The sequence below is a fragment of the Chanos chanos genome, chromosome 11 (genome assembly GCF_902362185.1).
Source record: "Chanos chanos chromosome 11, fChaCha1.1, whole genome shotgun sequence".
NCBI classification, from domain to species: domain Eukaryota; kingdom Metazoa; phylum Chordata; class Actinopteri; order Gonorynchiformes; family Chanidae; genus Chanos; species Chanos chanos.
In genome coordinates this window covers 10,794,211-10,818,151 of record NC_044505.1, presented here as the reverse complement: position 1 = coordinate 10,818,151, position 23,941 = coordinate 10,794,211, and the positions used below count along the sequence as shown (strand labels likewise).

General features: G+C 39.9%; 2 protein-coding genes across 2 annotated transcripts; both read left to right on the top strand.

Annotated features, from left to right (window-relative positions):
* Nucleotides 1-267: 267 nt before the first annotated feature.
* LOC115824204 (deoxycytidylate deaminase-like) lies at nucleotides 268-17,003 on the top strand. The gene is made up of 5 exons (XM_030788310.1): nucleotides 268-357; nucleotides 593-731; nucleotides 1,996-2,112; nucleotides 2,235-2,331; nucleotides 16,991-17,003. Exons 1-5 carry the CDS (start codon nucleotides 286-288, stop codon nucleotides 17,001-17,003), a joined length of 438 nt encoding a protein of 145 aa, XP_030644170.1. The 5' UTR covers nucleotides 268-285.
* Nucleotides 17,004-20,137: 3,134 nt separating this feature from the next.
* Nucleotides 20,138-22,691, top strand: LOC115824203 (deoxycytidylate deaminase-like). Its single transcript, XM_030788309.1, has 5 exons — nucleotides 20,138-20,221; nucleotides 20,463-20,598; nucleotides 21,140-21,256; nucleotides 21,805-21,901; nucleotides 22,634-22,691. Exons 1-5 carry the CDS (start codon nucleotides 20,171-20,173, stop codon nucleotides 22,689-22,691), a joined length of 459 nt encoding a protein of 152 aa, XP_030644169.1. The 5' UTR covers nucleotides 20,138-20,170.
* Nucleotides 22,692-23,941: the final 1,250 nt, after the last annotated feature.

Here is a 23,941-nt window from a genome sequence, read left to right as displayed (position 1 = left end):
GTTAGATGATTGACACAGTGTTGGGTATTCTGGTTCAGTTTAGGGGAACAAGACACACCTGCAAATGCGGCAAAAGTGAATGGAGTAAAGGAGATAATGAGAAGAACAAGAACAAGAACAAGAAAAATAAAAATAAAATAATAATAATAATAATGCAATCTTTTTGTCTGTGCTCGATTTATTTAACAGTTATAATTTCATCTTGAACCGCTAATTAACCAGATCTTCCTTGCTTGTTCCCCTCTATGGCTCAGGAAGAAAGCAATGGCAAAGCGACAAGACTACATGAAAAAAGAGGATTACTTTATGGCAGCTGCCTGCCTAGCTGCTCAAAGAAGCAAAGATGCAAGTACTCAGGTACCAAGGCAATCATGTCCTATCTTATCTCAGCTCACTGAGATTGAAGCGATACCTTCAGATTTTCTTTTCCAGATGTTATATCCTTTTGTCCCTTTATCCCATCCATTTTTAAAACTCCTTTTCATGTCATTCTATGTGCATAAAACAGACCATGATTAAAAATGATAACATTTTTGCAAGCAGCACTGAGGTTGATATGACTACATGACTGATATAAATCTTATATCTCAAGGTTGGCGCCGTTATTGTGAATGAGACTGATAATAAAATAGTGGGCACTGGATACAACGGCATGCCCGCTGGCCTCGATGACGAACTTCCCTGGGAACGCGGAGATGAGAAGAATAATTATAACAAGAAATACTTGTACGGTAAGGCAGTGAACTGGATCTACATGAGACGTAAGTTCATGGAACTGCTGACTTTCTGTTTCACAGATTGATACTTGCTGCTCTTGGATTAGCATTAACAGAAATACCATCATGCTAGTTCAGTCGCGGAATAATATGAAAAACAATGTGGATTATATGCACAGAGCAATCAAGTCCCCAACTTCAGTCGCTGCAGCTTGATGTCGGTTGTTGTTGTGATCAAAATTATGTGAGTGAAATGAGTGATTTGGAGGATGAGTTGAGCAGGTTAGATAGGTGTAGTGCTGTTATTTGTTCACACACATCACTAATACTACTAACTGCAGAGTGCAAAATGAAGATACCTTTAAAACAGTAGCACTGTGAAACAGCCATTGCTAAATGCATCCCAAATGTAAAAAAAAAAATGTATCTTTCACTTTCAAATAACTGACAAATCCTCATGAAGGCCAACAGATCTGGAGGACTATTCAGTCTAGTTATTCTTCTGTGCTTGTAAGACTTTGAGAAGAAAAAATGTTACTCAATTGCTCTGAATTTCTGGGTTTGCCCGAACATACTATAAATGACAACAGCGCTGTTTGAAAGTTGGCACATAAAAATACCATTATGCTCTCTTCTGTACCCTTTGGTTTTGTCACATATAAGGTATGTTAATTCATGCCAATTTTGGTGGGTCCCCACACTTAATAAACTGAGTGCTTGTTTCCAGAAATAATAGATGTTAAGAAGCTTAAAAAACTTGGTAAACTTGGTTCCCATTTGTTTGTTCTTACTGTTAAATGCACTAGATCAGTGGACTAGATGACATTTCTGCCGCTTTCCAGCATATCAGGTTTGATGTTATTATAGAAACAAACTAATGTTATTATAGGAACAAACAAATGATGAAAAAATGAAAGAAAATCATGGTTGGAATATCACAGAGTTTCAAGTCAAATTTGGGTATTTGCTGTTTCTGAGACAAAAGTTGTCAAAACTTTGAACCCAAAATAGACTTGAGTTTGTAATGATCTGCTAAAATAAGCTATCTGTTGAGACTGTTTTCTGTTTATATTTTCTAAATATAAACAGAATATATTATATTTTATTATATTATATTATATTTTCTAAATCAGTTAATAAAAAAGGAAACTTCCCCTACGCATGCTCTTGGGTATATGTCTATACTTGCACCATACTGCTAATTATTTTTATGTGGAGTATCATTCTAGCTCTTTAAACTATTCTTTTTTGTTTTTCATGTATCTTTGTCTCTTTGTAGTAACTCACGCTGAGCTGAATGCCATCGTGAACAAGAACTGTGCAGATGTGAACGGCTGTACCATGTATGTGACTCTGTTTCCATGTAACGAATGTGCCAAACTCATCATTCAGTCAGGTGAGTGTTTGTGTTACTGTTCCAAACTGAGTTTGACTAACTGACAGCTGATATGTGTCTTCATATGACTCCTTTTTATCTCCTTTTCCTTCCCCTTTCCTTTCCCTTCTTCTCCTCCTCAGGCATAAGGAAAGTGATTTACTTGTCAAACAAGTACGAGACAAGAACTGAAACAAAGGCCTCTCGAAGAATGCTTGACCAGGCCATGGTTGATACTCAGTAAGTTTCTTCACAGCATAGTGATACACACTCAGTGTAACTTATTTACATTTATAGAGAGTGAAAAAAGAGGAATGGTTACAGTCCTTTTTTTTGTTGGGTCTTTGAGGGGCTTTCATGAAGAACAGTGGATGAATGATGAGAACTGGGGTGTGTGTGTGGTGGGGTCAGCATATTGTCAGTTTTGTGTACAATGTACAGACCATTGTTATATGCCAGACATGTTCTAACAGGTTTCACCATGGACAATTCAGTATGACTGTGGTACAAACGCAAATGAAAACAGAAATGAAAGTGGTGATGAAAGCGTAAGAGCAGTGTGATATCCAGTATAGTTCACTGAAAGCTGAAAGCTCCTGACAGACTGTGTAGTACTTAGAGGAAGACTGTGTTTTGAGTTAGTCAATAGAGGGAGTTGATGGGTTGAACAGGAGCCACAGAGGGGTATCAGTCCAAATTAAATCAAAGGTATAAGACTTAAACTGTTTTGTTTGTTTGTTTGTTTGTTTTCATTTTTCTCTGCATTCTAGGCAGTTCAGGATAACTCGCCCTGAAGCCCTAATCAATTTCAAGGCATTCCTGTAATGAATCTGCACACTTCTAACTGAAGCTTGATGGTGATACTATATACCAATACTTGTGGTATTTTCTTACTTTAGATTCAAATCAGAAACTTCCACGTGATAGAATAGCTTTCAGTCTTGGTGATGATAAATGAAACATCTCTAAACTGAAATTTCAAACTTTGGAAATTGGAATTTAATTTGAAATATGAAATTTCCAACTAATTATTAATTTTAGAGAAGATGAATAGGTTTTGATGAAAGTGTCTGTTTAGGCCAGCATCCTATATTATGGTTTTGTGGTCTGATTAGGTTAAAGGGTTTTCTTCTTGTTCTCTTTTTAGCACAAATACATAAAGCATTAAAGATGCATATATCAACTAGAAGGTATACGATAATACATGCAATATTCTTTACCTCAAGCTGTTCTCTAATGGTTTATATTTACCTTAATAAAAGACTTAATACTCTATTTGACTGATGCTTAATGACTTCTGAATGATCACCTAGACTACCACCTTCATTTACATAATTTTCATAACACATGAAATGTTAGTCTGTTAGAGATCTACATTTCTTCATTTAGCAGACACCTTTATCCAAAGAGACTTCCAGTACACATGTACATTTTCATCAGTAGGTGCATGGATATCAAACTCATGATCTTGGTGTTTCTAGCACCTTGATCTACCTGCTGAGCCACAAGGACATTGTATGAACAAACACCATTTTTGCTGAACACACACAAATGCTCATAGCGAAAGACATGTATTGTTTTGGAATAGACAGTGTGAATATATTATTTCCGTAGTCCAAAGTATACAACCACATTACTCGTCTGATGCTGGTGTAATGCAAGAGTTCAGCCATATATACACTGTCGTGCCAATGGTATGAGCAAAATCTGGTTAATGGTTCACTGTGAATATTAGACTTAATACTAATATCACTTTGCTGTAACCATAACCTTATTTTGGAACCTGAACCCAGTGAAATTACAGATATTCTGGAAAAACTGTATTTATAGCTCAGCGCTCTGAACACTGAACCTAGAAATTATTCTGAATACCTCTTCATTAGCCGTACATATAATAAATAACAGCATTAAAGTAGCAGGTACAATAATACTCTTCAAATTCAATACTTCTAGCTAACTAAGTTCCTGGATCACCACATTCAGCAACTAGGAAATAATTTATCACGTACTCAAAGAGCAGGACTACAGACGTACACGTTTATTACAACGATCGAATTCAAACGGTACAGAATGAATCTAATGTTGAATAAATTGGAAATCAGGTGGAATTAAGGCACATCCGCTATACACACACATACAACAGCATCTAAACTACTAACAAGAAGACGAACAACTAACGGTAGACAATAACAATATCCTCGTTACCTAAAGTATGTATGAATGAACAACTACGCGAGCATGAGGCATTACTCACGAGAAGGCACGCTTAACCAAAAGAACTACCTGAGTGATGTTCTAGTGGAGTTACTTACACACAAAAAGGGGTTGTGAGGAAGGGAGAGGAAAGGGATGAGGAAGAAGAAGAACAGGCCCAGCCACGTTCAGGTATGAGAGAGCGGAGTTACCGAGGTTGGCAGAAGGAGACCGTGAGCGAGACTTGTGTCGGTGCCGGGAAAGTCCTTTAGCGTCGCGGATCTTCCGTAGCGGTGAGCCTGGGCCGATTCTTCGTGGAGACGAGCAGGACGGAACGGACGGATTTACATTGCGGCTGATAAAACCGGAGCTCAACTGGAGCTGAACCTTAGCGCAGCTGAACTGAACTGAGCGCAGCTGGACTGAACTGAGCTGTAGGATGGCAGAGAGTCCGGCATTTTATCTGATTTGCAGACGGGGGGTGCCGCTATCCTTTTGGGGGGGTGTCTCTGCCTGAAAGGAGGAGACACTCCTTGGAATTTGGGAAGTATTAATTTGGGCTCGGTTGAAATAATTTTACATAACTTTTTCCCATTAAAGAATAGTAAAATTACGTCCGCGTACTTGAATCTACCGCATTTTATGCTCCCGAACAAGACCAAATATGGTTTCTTTACCATTAAAAACGGCACAGTTACACTGATGGTCATACAATTAGTTGCTCATGACTTGGCTCCTGGCTATTTTTAAGTTTTATCGCGCATTTATGACTATACGAACAGTGCGTATTTAACTGATAATATCGTATGGTTAGTTTCGTTTTTCTTTTGTTCTACATAGTTTGTGCCCGAGTGGAGCAATGCAGATGAGGCCTGTGACATGGTCTGAATTCCATTTTCACAGGGAAACTAACCTCCCGAGGTGATCTAGTCTCCCTCGCACTTAACACTAGAAGCGCCGAGCGCCGGTCATTTGAGCGCCGGAGTTTCCGGTTTCCGGTTCGTACCTGTGCAAGCCTGCTGCTGCTGTTGTGCTGATTATTCGTCACTGCTCTACGGTCTGTCTCTAACATTTACGTTGTGCTGCGCTTCTAATCTTGTAATATTGTGTGCTTGTTTTAATCTCGCTCTGTGTCTGCTTCGTTAACGTTACCTATCAACACATTCTTTCTACTGTTTGGCTGCTAGCGTGCTAACACCAGCCTAGCATTCTTGCTAACCTTATTTGCACAGCAATAGTGTGTTGATAGTTCACGTTTACGTTACCTCTCTTTATCTGCCACTATGTCTTGCTCTCTCTGCCTCGCTCTCGTAGAGAAGTTGTCTCTCCTAGAGAGACGTGTCCGTCAGCTAGAACAAGGCAGCGCTAGCCCTAGTTTTATTACTATAGATACGACGGGCACCCCAGATAGCATTAGTTTAGCCTCTGAGCAGATTAGCGGCTCAGTCTCTCCCTTTAGTGCAGTTTCGCCGGCGGAAAAGGAGTTTGTTACGGTCATGAGTGGCAGGAGGTCTCGCCGACGCCGACACCAGCCGTCATCCGTACGGCCCGACTCACAACCGCTGCCGGTGGTGAATCGCTATGCTACTCTTGTTTCTCCTGCTTGCCGGCCCGGGTCCTCCACCTCCCACGACCGCCCCAAGCCCCGTACCTTAGTTATAGGGGACTCAGTGACCCGAGGGATTAGATTAGCAACGCCAGCGACTGTTACCTGTCTCTCCGGGGCCAGAGCTCCCGACATAGAAGCTAACCTTAGGGTGCTGGCAAACAGGAATAGCCGTATCGACAAGGCACACCACACAGACACTAGCTATGACAATATCGTTATTCATGTCGGCACCAACGATATTAGAATGAGGCAATCTGAAGTCACAAAAGTCAACATAGCTAGGACTTGTGACTTCGCCAGAAAGATGTGTCGGCATCGATTAATTGTCTCTGGCCCTCTACCAGCTAGGGGTAACGACGAAAGATATAGTAGATTATTGCAACTGAATCGCTGGCTGGCGCAGTTTTGTTTAGATCAGGGATTTGATTTTGTAGATAACTGGCCCTCGTTCTGGGGTCGACCTGGCTTGCTAAAAGCGGACGGCCTGCACCCTAATGGGCATGGCGCTGCTGTTTTATCAGGTAACATAGATAGATGTCTGAGTCAGCTATGACATCTTCCACTAGAGCGGGCCAGGTCGCAGGTGATTACAGAACCTGCAAATGAAATCCCCTCAGAGGCTGCTGAGTTCCATGAACCAATGACTCCTCTCCTCCAGCATAAGGCAAAGATTAATTTGACTAGTTATTCATTTAGTGGAGGGGCTTCAGCAGAGACTAGCTCCCTCTGTGAGCCTGGTCCTCATTCTGCCTTAGTTGCTCAACATAACTCGCTCTATGGTCATCCCTCTGTCAGCAGCAATTTGGCTTTTGCTATTAGCGTACTCTCGCCCTCGCAGACCACGTCGGCCTAGATTTAGACAGCCTATTTCCCACAATAACTTAATTCCTATTCAACTGACCCCCTCTTCCGATTCGATCGTTGTAAGCCCAACAACCCTGAAGTTCGGTTTTATTAATATTAGATCACTCTCCCACAAGGCCTTGCTGGTCAGCGACCTTATTACTGATCTTAGCCTTGACATGATGGGTTTGTGTGAAACTTGGTTGAAGCCAGATGTTTATTTTTCTTTAAATGAAGCCTCACCCCCCAATTATTCCTTTTCACATGCTGCTCGAGCAGCGAAGAAAGGTGGGGGTGTAGCATTCGACACAGTCGATCACACCATATTGTTAAAGCGCCTGGAAAATCAAATTGGCATCCGTGGCCTGGCGCTCTCTTGGTTAAAATCTTATCTCTCAGAGAGAAAGCAGTGTGTCCACTACAATAATGTGACATCTGAGTATCGAGAGCTTAACTGTGGTGTCCCTCAGGGGGCGGTCCTTGGCCCTCTCCTTTTCTCTATCTACATGCTCCCTCTTGGAGACATTATTCGTAGCTATCACATTAACTTCCACTGTTATGCTGATGATACTCAGATCTACTTACCAATCAAGCACAGTGACCGCTCTGAATTGGCTAACCTTGAGGCGTGTCTCTGTGCCATTAAAAATTGGATGTCCTCAAACTTCCTGATGCTTAACGCAGGTAAGACAGAAATGCTAGTCATTGGACCCCCTGTGCATAAGCATCTTTTTAGTAATCTTAAATTAAAATTTGACAACTGCATTCTCTTGCAAAATTCTACAGCTAAAAACCTTGGTGTGATTTTTGACTCTAGTCTCTCGCTTGTCACTCATATCAAGAACACTACCAAAACGGCCTTTTACCATCTCCGCAATATCGCCAAAATTAGGCCCCTACTATGTTTAGCTGATGCAGAAACCATTGTCCATGCATTTGTCACGTCTCGCCTCGACTACTGTAACGTTCTGTACTCTGGCTTGCCCGCCTCTAGCACCAGAAGTCTTCAGCTTGTCCAGAATGCTGCTGCCAGAATCCTGACCCGAACTAGGAAGTTCGATCACATCACTCCCGTCCTGGCTTCCCTTCACTGGCTCCCAGTTCACATGAGGGCTGATTTTAAAGTCCTCCTATTAACATTTAAAATTCTCCATGGGCTTGCACCGGCCTATCTTTCTGATTTAATTACACTCTACGCACCCCCCCCCCCCCCCCGCACCCTGCGCTCTCAGGCTGCTAAATTATTAGTTGTTCCAAAAGTTAAAAAGAAGTCTGCTGGCCATTGCCTACCGCGCACCCTTTCTCTGGAACAGCCTACCTATAGATATTAAAGAGGCAAACTGTCTTGCTACCTTTAAAACCAAACTTAAGACTCATTTATTCTCCGTGTCGTATGATAGCTTAGTCTCAAACTAATCTTCCGGTATAGCTCAGTCTCTGCTGTAGTCTCTCCTGGCATAGTTTAGCTTAGTAGCTGCCGGCTTAGATACCTCTCATCTTCTCTCTCTCCTCCCTCTCCTCTCCTCTGCTCTTATCTTAACCTGATCAGTTGCTGTCATTAACCTGCTCTCTTTTCTTTGTGTGAGTGGTCGATGTCTGCACCTGCTTCCTGGATGTGGCACCTTCCCCTGACCGGCTGAATGACTTTGTGCCCTGCTGTCCCTGGCCCTGCTCCCCCACGTGGCCCTGCTCCTCCTGCGCCCTCCTCAGCTACTACTCTTGCAACTTTCAATACAAAATTATCTATAAAATTACTTTTCTTATTTCATCTGTTAAGTGCCGCTACTCCAATTGCTCTCCTTCCCTCCCTCATCTCCTGCATGGCTGTGGCTCATCTGTTTGAGCATGAGTGTCTGGTGTGAATGTGGCTACTTTCTCTTAGGTGTCTCTCCCCCCCCCCCCCCCCCACCCTCCATGCCATCCCTCTTCACCGTCATCCCGATGGCTGCTGCGGCTTCGTGTCCTCCTGCGCTGCTACAGCTGTGCCGTCCACCCCAACTGAGCCCCATGCTGTTGTGTCATTCCTCATACTACCTACCAGTTGTGTTCTCATTTATTATCACTCTGTTGTTTTGTAAATTGCCCTCTGGGCTGGCACCTACTGCACGCCTGGCTGGCCTAGAAGGGGTCTCCTCTCTTTGTGGTCCTTCTCAAGATTTCTCCTATTTTTCCCTAACGTCTGGGTTTTTTGAGGAGTTTTTTCTTGCCCGCTATGAGGATCAAGTCAGGGGGTGCCACCCTGCTCTGTTTTGTTGTAATCCTGTGGGCATGTAAAGCCCTTTGAGACTGTAAACAGTGATATTGGGCTCTAAATAAACTTAAACTTGAACTTGAAAAAACCGCTGTGACCCAAAAAAAAATTAAATCTTTGCACTCGGTCAAATTTCAGGACCGTCCTTTCATGACTTCTCCTAGATCTGTGCATTTTATCACCCAGTATCCTTAAATTTTCAAAATCACCCCGGTACAAGCTAATTTAAAGCTATTTTGCTTCTAATTCTGTGAAACTGCTGTCAGCCTCGCTTTCGGCCATGTTGTTTCCTGCCTTTGAAGGCTGCGATTCTCTTTTCTCGCAGCAGATGGCGCAAGGGTTTGCTCGTACTAGTTTTCTGTCTTTATATATATATATATAAAGACAGAAAACTAGTAAGCTTTATTCTCATGTCATGACATTACATTATTTTAGAGCTGCAAAAATAATTTACAGTATTAAAATGCAAATGTTTTGTAAAGCGGACAAACGTATAATAAACGCATTTTTGTTTCACGTAGAGGGGCGTAACTAATTATTATATGACTTAGATAGTGAGCAGGAATTTTGCGAATGCTAATTCATTCAATATAATAACACCCTACGCAAGAGACGGCACAGTATGGGTTGAACAAACTGCTGGCCCGAGAGTGCAATATCATGAGAGAAACCCCAGGGCCCACATGTTATGCCAAGGACAATATTACAAGTCCATTGGGCAGTTTAGTGTGTTTGACTGACACAGAAATGTTGTGAAAGATTCAGAAATACTCTGAAGCAGAAACTGATCGAAGTGATGATCGAAAATAAGTTCAAACTGCAGGTCTCCTTTATTTGGGAGGTATTACGGGCGGTAAAATCATAAACCCGGACGACTACTGGTCTGCTAACGTGGGAAATCCCATTTTCAGAGACGGATGTCTCGACAGAGATTCCATGATATCGTGCGCTATCTGCGCTTTGATGACAAGAATGCAAGGGCTGCCCACTTTGTGACAGATAAATTAGATTTTCGATAAAGTATTGCTTCTTACACACCTAGTGAGAACATAACTGTAGATGAACAACTGTTCTCTATCAAGTTGTTACTGTGTCGTTTCACACAGAACATGGCCATTAAACTAATTTGCTATTAAATTCTGGGTGGCCGCTGACGTTGAAACAAAATACATGTTGAGCGCAATTCTCTATCTAGGGAAAGATGACATTAGGCCGGCAGTAGGCCGAAAATTTCTTCCCCTCGTTGGCACTGGCAAACAATCTTTTGGTCTACGTTGAAGGGAACTTCTGAGTTGGTTGAAGTGATTCATGACGCGGTCGTTGGGAGGGGGTTGGGATCACACCTAGGCTATTGTTCTAGGCTGTCGGTCGAATATCTCTCCACATGAATTGCGAACACAAAACATCGAGGTACAACATTCCCTACTTGGACAGGCTGTGTAATAGTGGTTACAGCATCCCGACACACAGGATAATAAACAGCTCGAAAAGTACTTTATCTGTTTATGTACTTAGTGCATTTCACTGTATACACTATCTCGTGTATCTATCGTGTGTAATGTATATTTCATTCTTTCTTAAGTATTTACTGTAAATAAACTACACAGCTGTCGATTTACCAAAAAGAAGGGCTTTTTCGTGCTGTAATTTAGTTTTTAGTATAAATGGTAAAAATTTGGCCATCTTATGCTACGTTATTTACTCTAAAAGCCTACACACCTGACACAGCTTTGTTTACGAAAATCCATTGCGACATACATATTTTGTAAAAACAACATCCATGCATATTTATTCATTTCCAAGCGGTGCCTACATTTTCTTACATGTGTGGAATTAGATTTAGCTGCGACTCATGATAGACGGTGATAGGCTACTCGTGGTATGAACTACTTTGGGCCAAATCATTCTAGTGCGGGAGACTAACAATAGACTATGGCACTTTACTGGGAGGGGGTTGGGAGGTGTTACTCGTAGGTTGCTTGGCAGGCTAGGTGTTAGGCTTCTCATAGCCCTCTGAATGCCTTGAAAAGTCGTAGTGTTTGCTTCTGTCATGGCATAGAATGATCTGTTAGTTGTGGTAGATAATTAATTTGTTAAAATGCAAGTGTAAAGCTTGATATGCTCGGCTGGGCTTGTTATGTGGTATAAGCGATAATTTCACGGAGACAGACGAGTTCGGAACTGAAACGCTTTAGTCTACTCCTCCAGCGCCACCCAAAGCAGTCTCACACTCTAAACTTTCACAAGTTTTTATTTACACGCATTGTAATTCTCAACCAATTACTGCCTGTCTTGTCATTCCGATAGGTTGTTCTATTGAGTAAGTATAGAGTCCAGTTTATAGCTTACTCCGTCACCCGACATGTCGCCCAACAATTAGAATGTTCAAATCTGTAATCGCTCCCTACAACGGTTAATTTACAATCACAATTGTCTCTGATTTTTGCACTACCTGGACCGTGCCCTTACAATAAATTAATCACTAGGGGCAACGACGTGATCATTGTCAGTCGACAACTGAATGTTGATACAGTCAGACTACATTTACAGACCAGCCGCAGTCTAACTCGCAACGTGTGTGACATCCCGTATAATAAACTAATTCTCCAAGGTAGAAGATTAAATGTTAAAAAGCAAATACTATGAAAAAGTTGCCTGAACTAGTCTTGTTCAGATGGTTTTCTCAGTCGAGTTTGATCGAGACTTCCTCCGGAATTTATGCCTTTATGCCAAACGTTCTAATGAAATAATAATCGACTGCTAACACTGAAATGAATGATACATTGGCCGAACGCGAGTTGATCTTGTAAGCAAACTATTTGCTTCGTGCAAGAAGCGCCATCTAGCGATCATTATGTGTCAGTAACAGTGTCCTTGTCTAATGACTCGGCGGTCATTTGACCGCCTAGCCGAGCTTTAAGTAGGTAAAATCTGTGCGGCGCTCCTAGTAGGTAGTCACAGCGGTCAAATGACCGGCACTCGGCGCTTCTAGGTATAAGTAGGTCAAACCGGCGCGGCGCTTCTAGTGTTAAACGTTATCAGCATTTGACCAAATGGTCTGGGGGTTGCTGCGCTAAAACATCGAGCCTGGCGTCTGTTAGGTGTTACCGCGAGTTGTTTCTGCTTTGGTATGCATTGGTCTTACACGCAGGAGGCCTGGGCCATAAAAGAGAGAACTGGGATCAAAGGGGATAGGGATAGAGAGGCAGAGTGAAGGTGACAGAAATAGATAGAGAAGGGTGAAAAAGAGGGAGAGTTTACACAACAGCAACTTTAATTACTAAGGAACACTTAAGGTTAACAAATGTACTTTTCTTTCTGAAAGCTGCGCAGTGTCTGCCCGACAACACATACAAAGTTCATTGCGTTTACTTCTGTTTCTCTGCTTGTAAGGTAGTTACCTCGTTTAGAGTGTATGTACTTACATGAATTATATCAAAATGTGATGTTTCTACAATAGTGTGGCTCCAGAGGCAGTTATCATCACATTATGTTTACCATTACTGCACAATTATCGTCTTGTTGTGTATATGACACTTACATATTTACCAAACTCCATTGTACTTCAATGAATCAGACAGCTCAGCTTTCCATTTCACAATGAGCAGTGAGTAAGGTCATGTTAGCATGGTAGTCTCAGACAAAAGCGTTACAACTATTACTAAACATTTTACATGCTGATGGTGGATCACCTGTACTGATGGAATGAAACAGGATGAGGGATACATCAAGAATGCAGGTGTAAAAAATGGTTACAAGTATCTCGGAGAATGAAAACATCAGGAGAAGCTGTTGGAAGAGGTCAAGAGGATAGTCACAGCACCTACATACAGGACCTAATGAAAGTCCTGAGGTCTTAGCTCAATGGATCGAACAAGATCCAAGTGATTATCAGCTAGATCCTCCCATTTTTGTCTGACACTGGTGAAGACTGAGTCTCACTTTCTGTTCAGTGCAGAGCATCAACAGTTTTTTGCTGTTTGTCACAATCGTCTGGATCTCTTGCAAGAGAACAGGAAGGCCTGACAACCAATCAGAGAAGGCATTCTCTCTGACTGCCATCATCATTGATAATGAAAATGCTCTCTAATTCTTTGACTTTCCAACACTCCAAAGTAATTCAGCTTACATCAGATAGGAACTCTAAGAACTACGTTTACACCCACATTTAATCATTTGGCATATGCTTTTGTCCAAAGTGACTTACAAAAGAGTATGCACCACCAAGGGTAAAATCCAACAGAAAAAATCTCAGAAGGTGATAAGATTACTCTTCAGTTGATTTGGTCCTAAGCAAAAGCTCAAGTTTCTTAGAGTGGTCATGGTAAAGAAAATTATTATTAAAATTAAAAAAATAATTAGCAGTACATTAGCTAAGTGGACATTTCCATCGAGTTTTGCATCACCGCCCTTTAGCTGCACAAAGTAGAAAGGTAATTACCTCAGTAGGCTGAGATAATTGTTTTATTTGGAGTGTGTATAAATACTTGGGTAATGATGCTTGTGTGTTCTCCTCTGCCTATTTTGTTCTCAGGTGATAGCCTTTTGTGGAGTATATATATTTACATGTAGGAAGGTCTTTTTGTTTACACTTGCTTTTCTGGTTGTGCTGTCACTAAGAGGTATGCCCTGGTTTACCATTCTCTTGTAATGTGTTGTTCTAAGCTCTATATTCAGTAAAACAAAAATTGCAACTAATCTTGGAACAAATATGCGTCCTTGTTTCATTGCACTTGATTGTCTGTCTCATAGTACAGTGTTAGCTGGTTAATTTTAGTCAGATTTCACTCTTTCAGCTTCTGCGAACATCATAGTGAAGTTGTATAGTGAAGTTGTATTCTTTGGGGTAGTATCCAAATTCTGTCCAGATGCCGGGTAGCTACAAAAATAAACCATAAAACAGGAGAGAAAAAAAACAATACAGTGAATTGAATCCTTCAAAATATTCCAGTCCTCCATGAAAGCAAGTTGGACTGGGGCTACTCGGCCACTCACAGTATCCCCCGTGTGGACGAGATGTTCCTTTACGTAAGACGGATGTGCTGAACACACTCTGGATCCCATTGGTCGGATGCACACTCATTTTCGGTCGGCTGGTTTAGCCGGATTCCAGGGAGACCAGAAAAGCAGCAAACAATGCTTGTTTGTTCCTTTGGGCAAGGCAAGCGATTCACTGGGTCCATTCATGCAATTACATCAGTTTCAAGTGTACGTGCACCCCTTAAGTGTACAGAATGTCACGTACCACTTATGGTCTTCGCCAGGTGCCGGTGTGCTCTCAATAGGTGGAAGGAAAGCCATTTTAGCCCGAGGCCCTCTTATAGCGTGGTTGCATTTGGTTACTACAGTCACACCTGGTCACGAGAGAGGGAGAGAGAGAGAGAGAGGTAGAGAGAGAGCATAACCTACAATACAAAACTGATTGCCTATAATTTCAGGTTTAAAAATGTAAAAAAGAAAAAAAAAAGATAACTGTTTTATTTTGGGTATGTATAAATACTGTACTTGGATGAAGTTCTGTGTGTGTTTACCTCTGTGTGTGTGACTATCTTGTTGTTAGGTTATTACCCTTGTGTGGAATATGCATATGCAAAGGCTGGTCTTTTTATTGACGCTCGCTTTTCTGGTGGTGTTGTCACTGCTCTGGTTTACTATTCTCTTATAATATGTTGTTCTAAGCTCTAAACTCTTTCATTTTCTGCTGGCATCAGAAACATGCAGTGAAGTCCCTTTTTTGGAGTAGTATCTTAATTCTGTCCAGTTGCTGGGTAGATATAAAACTAAAACTATAAAACAATGAAATATATAAGGAAAAAAAACCCAGTACAACAACTAAAGTCCTTGAAAATATTACAGTCCTGTGTGTAAGCAAGTCAAAGGGGGGCTCCTTGGCCACCGTCAGCTGATCCCTCCAGCCAGGAAGACCAGCAAAGGAACACACAGCGTGTGATAATTCATGTTTCTCAATAGGAGGAAGGGAAGCTATCCTAGCCCGAAGCCCTTTTATAGCTTGGCCACACCTGGTTACTACGGTCACACCTGTTTATGAGAGAGAGAGAGAGAGAGAGAGAGAGAGAGAGAGAGAGAGAGAGAGTGAGTGAGTGAGTGAGTGAGTAAGTGAATGAGTGAGTGGAGAAGGCAAGTGAACAGGAGACACTTAGTGTGAAAAAATGTAACCAGTACAAAACTAAATGAAAGGTATATGACTTCAACTTTTTTTCTATTTTCTGTTTTTCTTTTCTCTGTATTTCAGGCAATTTGAATGAATTCCTGAGATGAATCTGTACACTTTTAAGTGAAGCTCTTTGGTGAAATTATAATTACATTCAAGACTACGTCTTCTACTGTTTTCCCACTGTAAATAAAAACCAGAAACTTCCATGTGATAATACAACTTTAAATTTTGGTAATATTTAAATGAAACACTGTTTAATACATTGCTTTAAGATCTGCACTAGTTGTATTTTGAAAGTTGAAACTTGGAATTTGGAATTTAACTTGGCATCTGGAAGTTCCAATATATTTATTAACATTAAAATTGAAATTAATATTAAAAGGTTTTATGTGAAGATGTTCTGTTTGGGCCATCATCAATGTGGTGATGTGGTGACTGCCAATGTTCTATCTATGCATGCAAAATAAAAGAATAGATTTGAATTTTCATGAACAGGCGCTCCAGGCTATATCGTACATTGCGTTGACATATATAAAAAAAAGTTTGATTATCACCATCATCAAAAGCATCTAATTGCAAACAATAAACATCAAACTTAATGCATGCTCATACTTGGCCTGTTTGGTGTAATTCAGTTGAACCCTGGTGCAATTAATCAACTGGTACAGTTTCTTTAAACAATGCTGTAATTCGAATTCTAGTGTGCACCAAATGTCCATACGGAGAGGACTTGAGAAGGTTCATCTCGGTTCATTTCCAAGCAACCTGTGGTGCAGTTTGTTTGCAGCATGAAAACCACATGGACCAATCTAGGGAGGTGATGCTAAAGCCAATGAGATTTTTAGAGTGCAGCGTAGATGCTGACATGGTCAAACAGCACGCACACACAAACCAAACCAAGATGAGTTGACACGGACTGACGCAGTCACTGCAAAGTCTGTGTTTTCCTAGACCTACCTGAGCCTCCTCTGTGAATATTTGTACTGTTAAAACTTTGTTTGTTTTATCTTATGAGAATGAAAGTATTTTAATTTTCATGTGGTCATGTGAAAGCAGGTACTTCTGCATGCCATTGCAAGATCTGCATACCACAGGTAACAGAAATGGGTGTGCCCACTGTAGGAGACATGCTGGTTATTATTTAATTGTTAAAGGGACATTAGCACAATGATTTGACATTTGCTGCCAGTTTGTGAAGCTGAGGTTTACAATATGTTACACTTAAGTCTATATTAAATTGAAATGACTAACAAATTGCTACTGGCTGATCTGTAGGGCTGGATGGAACATATCTAATAATCATATGGCAAAGGTAGAGGTAAGCAAAAGCTTGGGGAGTTTAAAAACTAAGAGAAGAATTTAAAAGATATGGGTAAATGGTGGAGAGGTTTAAGTGTTGGTTTAATGTGGTCTCTCATTCTGGTTTGTGCTAAATTGCTGGCAGCAGCATGAAGATTGTTATTTAGTTCTTTCCATCCTTGATAAATGCACTAGTGATGATAATGATAATTAAAAAACACTCATCAATATGCTCCCTAAAGTGGACTTGTACACACAGGTTTATAGCACCCTTTGCCATTACTAGTTGTAATAGCATGGAAAAATCCATGAGAAATGACATGTTAGAACCACACCCATCCATAGCATGTCAGTTTGTTGGGCAAAAGAAATTTCCTCTCTGATGTGTCAAGGTTTTGAGCCGTATTAAATTGTGGAATACTTTATGTAGCTAAACAGTGACGCCTAAGTTTAACTGACGCGTTTCCACAAGACTGATCATTTCAAGCCGTGTGCTCTTGTTTCCTGTTTGTCATCTGTCCCTTTACAGGTGCACTAAGTAAAGATGTTTTTAGTAAACAGTGACTAACATTTTTTTTCCAGACATCCTTAATGAGGAACTTAGTGTTTAAGCCAGAAGCTGTCTGGTTTAATTGTTTTTTTTTTTTCACTCTTGATTTGTTAGTCTGTTCTACTGGCCTAAGTATTTACTGTAGAGAATACTGCTAGCCTAAGTATTTACTGTAGAGCATACTGGTAGCCTCAGTTTCTCTAGAGCTCAATTTATTTTACGTTGACAAATTTAATTTGGTTCTTACTTACTTAGTTTACTGGTTGGTCAATAATTCATCTTTGTGTTACCTATTTAGGGCTGCATTTTTGGATAGGGTCTCCAAACTTGGAAAAAGTCACCCGCTCAGCTATATCAGTTATTATTAGTAACCTGTTCACCTGTTGGACCTTAGTCTTTTGCTTCATCGTTTGGCTTCTGGATGATTATATTTTGAAAAGAAAGCATGCCCTGCAAATGCATCTCGTCTACCCCTTTTTTGGTGACAAGTGTACAGGGTAGCGGTGTACTGTTAATAAAATTGCACACACATTTTGATCACTCTTTTGCAGTTTGGTGAGTGAATAACCGACAGTAAAAAGATATTATTTCCGCACATGCAGTCAGCGTGTGGCCGGCCAGAGGTCTCTCCTGTCAGGCAGTACCTTTTTTTCACATGTCTTTCCTCTCTACATGCTTGCTTCTGTTTGGAGGACCCTCTGGTGCTTGACATCATTTCCTTGAGCGGGTTTGTACATAGAGCACCATTGCTCATGTGTTTATGATCATGTTGGGAATCCCCATATAAAGTCAAGTCCAAGAAACTGTATTAATAACGCAGAAAGTATAGAGTAGCAAAGATAATAGAGTGATTTAAGTGAGAAATTTAAAATGTCAAATTTTTGAGTGATCTATTTGCAGTTGAACTGGAATTCTAAACATGAATATGTGTTGAAGTGTCAACAAGGCAAATGAGGAAGCTATAATTTTAAGGACATAATTACCACATCCTTGATTGGCAAGGATCTTAGTTGCCAAGTGTAAAGTGTCATGTGAAAGCTGATATTTCTGCGTACCACTGCAGCTGGGTGTGCCTACTTTGGGAGAGCAAAGGGTGTGCCTACTTTGGGAGAGCTGCTGATTATTGTTTCATTGGTTAAATTAATCTTGAAAAGTGAATTTGACCTTTGTCGCTCTTTCATAAAACTAAGATTTTCAATGTACTGTATTAAATCTATAAATAAAGGCACCCCTCCGACTGACCACAGAATGACTGTAGAGATGAACATGAAAATTAAATCATGACACAATTATCAACATGTTCCCTGAAGGTGAAGTTGTAATGGAATGCAGAGATACCTGCTTTTACGCCATGATATGATCAAGAAAAGGCACTCTCACCAGACCGGGTTATTGCGTATTGATGACAAACCGAAGTCTGACCTATCATAGATTCGTGCCATATAAATACATGGAAGGAGTGACATAGCTTTAAACAGACAGCCTTATTTGACCTAACTTCACAAACTACGTTGAATCCCTGAGAACAAAAGCAGAAAGGAGAAACAGAGGAATACCTTACCGCAGGTAATTTCAAGCTGTCTGCTTTATATGTGTTCTTATGGTCACTGTATACCTTCTATGTCACATCATATTTATTAAGCAAATAATATGGGCAAGTGTGCTGGACATGATTCAGCAACACCAAGTTCACTCCGTTAGCTCATCCCTCTTGACTCTGACTTGCTAAAGTGGAAAATATGCAATCTAGAAAAAATCATAGAGACAATCAATTGATAAAAAAGACACGTTTGCAGGAAAAGTGATAGAGAAGCCTCCATGTTAAGCAAATACATGTGCATCTCAACTCTTGAGATGGCATGAATGAGAGATCTTTTCCAGCAGAATACATCTAACCATGCTGAATTCCTCAGGCTTCTTAGTGATATAATACTTATTATTATTAATACTTATTACTTATTATTATGCACTGTGGCTTTGATTCTCTTCCCAAATTTCAAAGCCACGAAATTAGAAATCTTGAGATATGAAAGTATTGGTCAAAACACTACTAAATTAGATCATGTTAAGACTTTTGTAATTTACTTTATTCAGTAGTACAAAGTGCTGTGATTAGATAACATGCAACGGCTCAGATAGTAACAGAGCTACTAGTTTAAGGTTTAATTCTTTAAAATTTTAATTTTAATGCTGTAAGTTTTTTTAGTAGCCCTTAGTAAATATTGACATCAAGATAAAGGCACTTGAGTACTTGATTTTTTTTTTTATCTTATTATTATTATTTTTTAATCTTATGGGCATTTAAACCTCATTACGATAGTAAGACACATCAGCAAGAGATAAATGTTGATGAAAACAAAAAGTTTCTGTGGATGTTACCCTGAAAGCATATAAAAACACACCCTCATGGTTGATATGGCTTACCTTGTGCTAATTTTGCTTTCTGATACTGCAAGACCAAAAATACATGTAAAGGTAATTGCATCACCTATATGTATTATGTTGAGAGCATAATACAGTTGCATAATTAATGTACCATCTCGTTTATCATACCTAAATACCATCGTCAATGACAATCACAACTTCCTTTCCCTCCCCCTCACAACCAACCAATCTATCAGCATGCAGTGTCATCGGACAACTGTTTCCTGGAACCTAAATGACAAACTCCTCTCAGACTTCCATGCCAAGATAATGTTGGCATGGAAGTCTGAGAGAAAAACATCAGTTAAGAACAAGTAACTGATTCATGCAAGTATAGGTGTAAAAACAGAACACAGGCAATGGTTTACTGAGCAGTGAAAAAAGTTATATAAGTCATCCTTCCCTCTTTTCTTAACACTGTGTTGAGTATTACTCTTAAGGTTGGGGAATGGGCGATTAAAAACTTGATTAAATGGGAGAGGTAATCGGGAATGAAATGGAATATGGATGGGTAAATAAGTAGAAAGGGAAAATAGAAAACATGATTGGAGAAAAAAAGTAATATTAATATGGCTATAAAGTAATACATATAACAACTGAAAACAGCTACTGTTTGTGTGCTCATTTTTTTTAAAAAACATCTAGCCTAGCAACTGTCTCAAAACTCTTTCTCTTTTCTTCATGGAGAAAGCAATGGCAAAGCGACAAGACTACCTGAAAAAAGAGGATTACTTCATGGCAGCGGCCTGCCTAGCTGCTCAAAGAAGCAAAGATCCAAGTACTCAGGTACCAAATCATGCAATCATGTCCAGTCCTATCCCAGCTCACAAAAATTGAACTGATACCTTCAGATTTTCTTTTCCAGATGTTATATCCTTTTGTCCCTTTATCCCATCCATTTTTAAAACTCCTTTATGATGTCGTTCTTTGTGTATAAAACATGCTGTGATACGCACTGTTATATTTTTTCTCAAGCAGCAAGGAGGTCAATATGACTGTATGTCTGATATAAACTTTATCTTCTCAGGTTGGCGCCGTTATTGTGAATGAGACTGATAATAAGATAGTGGGCACTGGTTACAATGGCATGCCCGCTGGCCTCGATGATCAGTTTCCCTGGAAAAGGGATGGTGAAGAACCACTGAAAAAAAAATACATCTATGGTAAGGCCATCAAAGTAAATTCATGGAGTGGTTGACTTTTTAATTAACGGATTGATACTTGTCAGCAATAAATGTTCATTTAAGGGAGGGGGGGGGGGGGGGGCTGAGAGCATTTGTTACAATATGAATGACCTATTCAGGAAGACATTAAGAGTAGGAATGGGTGGGGCTGAAGAAGAGGATGATTTGTGCAGGTTTACCAACTGTCATGCTCTGCATCCGTATCACTAACACTGTGACTGCATAGTGCAAGATAAAGATACTTCTGATATCACTGCTGAACTCCTATAGAGAAACAGTGTTTTCACCTAACATAACACAGTTAGGGCTAAATGCATCCCATGTGTAAATAACAACTTCTGTCAGAGAAACTGATAAGACTGTGTTTCTAAACCTGCCAAAAAAAAGGAAACTCTTCATAAGTGTTCGTTTGTAAGTGTCCACGCTTACATCATGTTGCTGATTACTTTTAAGTGGAGTATCATTCTAGCTCTCTAAACTATTCTTTTTTGTCTTTCATGTTCAATTCTTCTCTTTGTAGTAACTCACGGTGAGCTGAATGCCATCATGAACAAGAGCTCTGCAGATGTGAAAGGCTGTACCATGTACGTGACTCTGTTTCCATGTAATGAATGTGCCAAACTCATCATTCAGTCAGGTAAGTGTGTGTGAGAGCAAAAGAAAGTGTGTTTTTATAACTGTGCAAGCATGTGGTATGCCTCTCTGCTCTTACTGTATTAGAGTGATTTGTTATTCATCTGTGAACATACATATCCTTGTTTGATGAAGACTTCAACAACTACATACAGAAAACAATACCTAGATCAGATAACATATAAATGCAATTAATCAGAAATGTAAACACGACATTGTTATGAGTTTGTACGCAGCTCCATAATTACAAACCTGCAAATCGTAACATCTATAGAATAATCTTTGGAGCAGAGTTAATTCTACCTGTACCGAAGCAGGTTGGATATGTTCTCATAAGGGAACCACATTGTTGTTGTGGTGGTGGTTGTTGCCATAGTCCAAGAGTCCAGCCGTGATGTCACAATGGCTGTGGGCTTCTACCCAGCAGAACTCTCATTCTTTCCTCCTTGGTCACCACCATCACTTGACTAACTGACAGCTGATATGTGTCTCCATATGACTCCTTTTATCTCCTTTTCCTTCCCCTTTCCTTTCCCTCCTTCCCTTCCTCAGGCATAAGGAAAGTGATTTACTTGTCAAACAAGTACGAGAAAAGTAACGAAACCCAGGCTGCCAAAAGGATGTTTGACGAAGCCGAGGTTAAAACTGAGTAAGTTTTTTGACTGGGACTTAAACGTCATAGTGAGACACCCCCCGTGTGGCTTATTTACATTTATAGAGAGGGGAAGAAGAAGAAGATGAGAGATGGTTACAGTCCTTTTATTTGTTGGGTCTTTGAGGTGCTTTCATAAAGAACGATGGAGGAATGGGGAAAACTGGGGGATGGGGGGGGGTGTTACTTAAATACGGTAACTTAAATATGGAAATTTAAATCATTTAAATAATTGGGAATGTGAAACTTCCAACATATTATTAATTTGAAAAAAAGATGAATAGGTTATGATGAAGGTGTCTGTTTAGGCCAACATCCTATATTATGGTTTTGTGGTCTGATTAGGTTAAAGGGTTTTCTTCTTGTTCTCTTTTTAGTTACTTAAATATGGTCACTTAAATATGAATTCATGTATTTAGCAAATGAAAACAGAAATGGTATAAAAAGCAAGTGAAAATAGAAATGAAATGAATGCGTGTGTACGTGTAGCGCGGGGAGAGGGAGCAGAATTGAAAGTGGTGATGAAAGTGTAAGAGCGGTGTGAACTGAAAGCTCCTGGCGGACTGTGTAGTACTTAGAGGAAGACTGTGTTTTGAGTTAGTCAGTAGAGGGAGTTGATGGGTTGAACAGGAGCCAGTGAAGGGCATCAGTCCAAATTAAATCAAATGTATAAGACTTAAACTGTTTTTTTTTTGTTTGTTTGTTTTCATTTTTCTCTCTGCATTCTAGGCAGTTCAAGACAACTTGCTCTGAAATCCTAATCAATTTCCATGAATGCCTGCAATAAATCTGCACACTTCCAGCTGAAGCTTGATGGTGATACTTCAGTACATTCAGATGCAAGGCTACATCCTGTGGTATTTTCTTACTTTAGATTCAAATCAGAAACTTCCACGTGATAGAATCATTTTGAATTTTGGTGATAGTAAATGAAACATCTCTAATCTGGAATTTCAAACTTTGGAAATCAGAATTTAATCTGAAATGTGAAACTTCCAACTAATTATTAATTTGAAAAAAAAAAAAAAAAGATTAATAGGTTGTGATGGAGGTGTCTGTTTAGGCCAACATCCTATATTATGATTTGTGGTCTGATTAGGTTAAAGGGTTTTCTTCTTCTTCTCTTTTTAGCAGAAATACATAAAGCATTAAATCAACTGCAGCTGATTCATATATCAACTAGAAAGTATACAACACTACATACAATATTCTTTACCTCCTGTTCTTCAATGGTGTATATTTACTTTAATAAAAGACTTAATGCTCTTTTTGACTGGTGCTTAATGACCTCTGAATTACCACTTAGACTGTCACCTTCCTTATACGATGTTTTCACAGCACATGTAGTGTTAGTCAAAGTGATTTCACGATTACATTTAAGATAACTCTGGTGACCCTGAATGCACGCATGAGGAATTTAAATTTCAAAACTTTTGGAACGCCTGACAGTGTAAACAAAGATTCAGGCAGACTCAAACAGATAGGGAATTATATATTTTTTTAAAAAACTGATATTTTCATTTGCAACATACATTAAACAAGTGAGAAAATGGTATAAAACAAATAAACAAATGAAAAAGGTCATTGATTTGCTGTTGCTTTCCTCTCAGAGGTGTTTATTGTAGTGAACCCTGTGAATGGGGACTCGAGACACTTCTGGGAGCTCTCCTTTTGCACACTGTCTTTTATTCCTGTCCTCGTCCACAGACCTCTTTGTGTTGGTCGGCTTTGCTTTAAGTAGTTTCCTGTTTTCTCTTCAGATGAAATGGTCATAGTTTAACTCAGCAAGGTACACAAAGAAAAAAAAAAACATGGTCAAAACACTTGACCGTCTCTTTTGGCCACTTTAGAAATGTGTGAAAAAGTGTCAGGCATGAGTTGCCACAGAGAAGTGACATATAACATATAACTATATATAATAACTATATATAACTATGTTCTCACAGGAATTCATAGTTCAGTGTGATTTAATGTGTTTATCAAGAATGGTGGAACCAGGACCTAAGTAATATGGACATCAGGCTCTGTCAGACTGAC

Excerpts from the sequence above, each read along its gene's own strand:
- LOC115824204 (XM_030788310.1), top strand. The coding sequence starts at position 286 with ATGAAAAAAGAGGATTACTTTATGGCAGCTGCCTGCCTAGCTGCTCAA. Across the intron at positions 358-592 it reads GCAAAGATGCAAGTACTCAG|GTTGGCGCCGTTATTGTGAA; the intron begins GTACCAAGGCAA and ends TTATATCTCAAG. Across the intron at positions 2,113-2,234 it reads CAAACTCATCATTCAGTCAG|GCATAAGGAAAGTGATTTAC; the intron begins GTGAGTGTTTGT and ends TCTCCTCCTCAG.
- LOC115824203 (XM_030788309.1), top strand. The coding sequence starts at position 20,171 with ATGGCAGCGGCCTGCCTAGCTGCTCAAAGAAGCAAAGATCCAAGTACT. Across the intron at positions 20,222-20,462 it reads GCAAAGATCCAAGTACTCAG|GTTGGCGCCGTTATTGTGAA; the intron begins GTACCAAATCAT and ends TTATCTTCTCAG. Across the intron at positions 21,257-21,804 it reads CAAACTCATCATTCAGTCAG|GCATAAGGAAAGTGATTTAC; the intron begins GTAAGTGTGTGT and ends TCCCTTCCTCAG.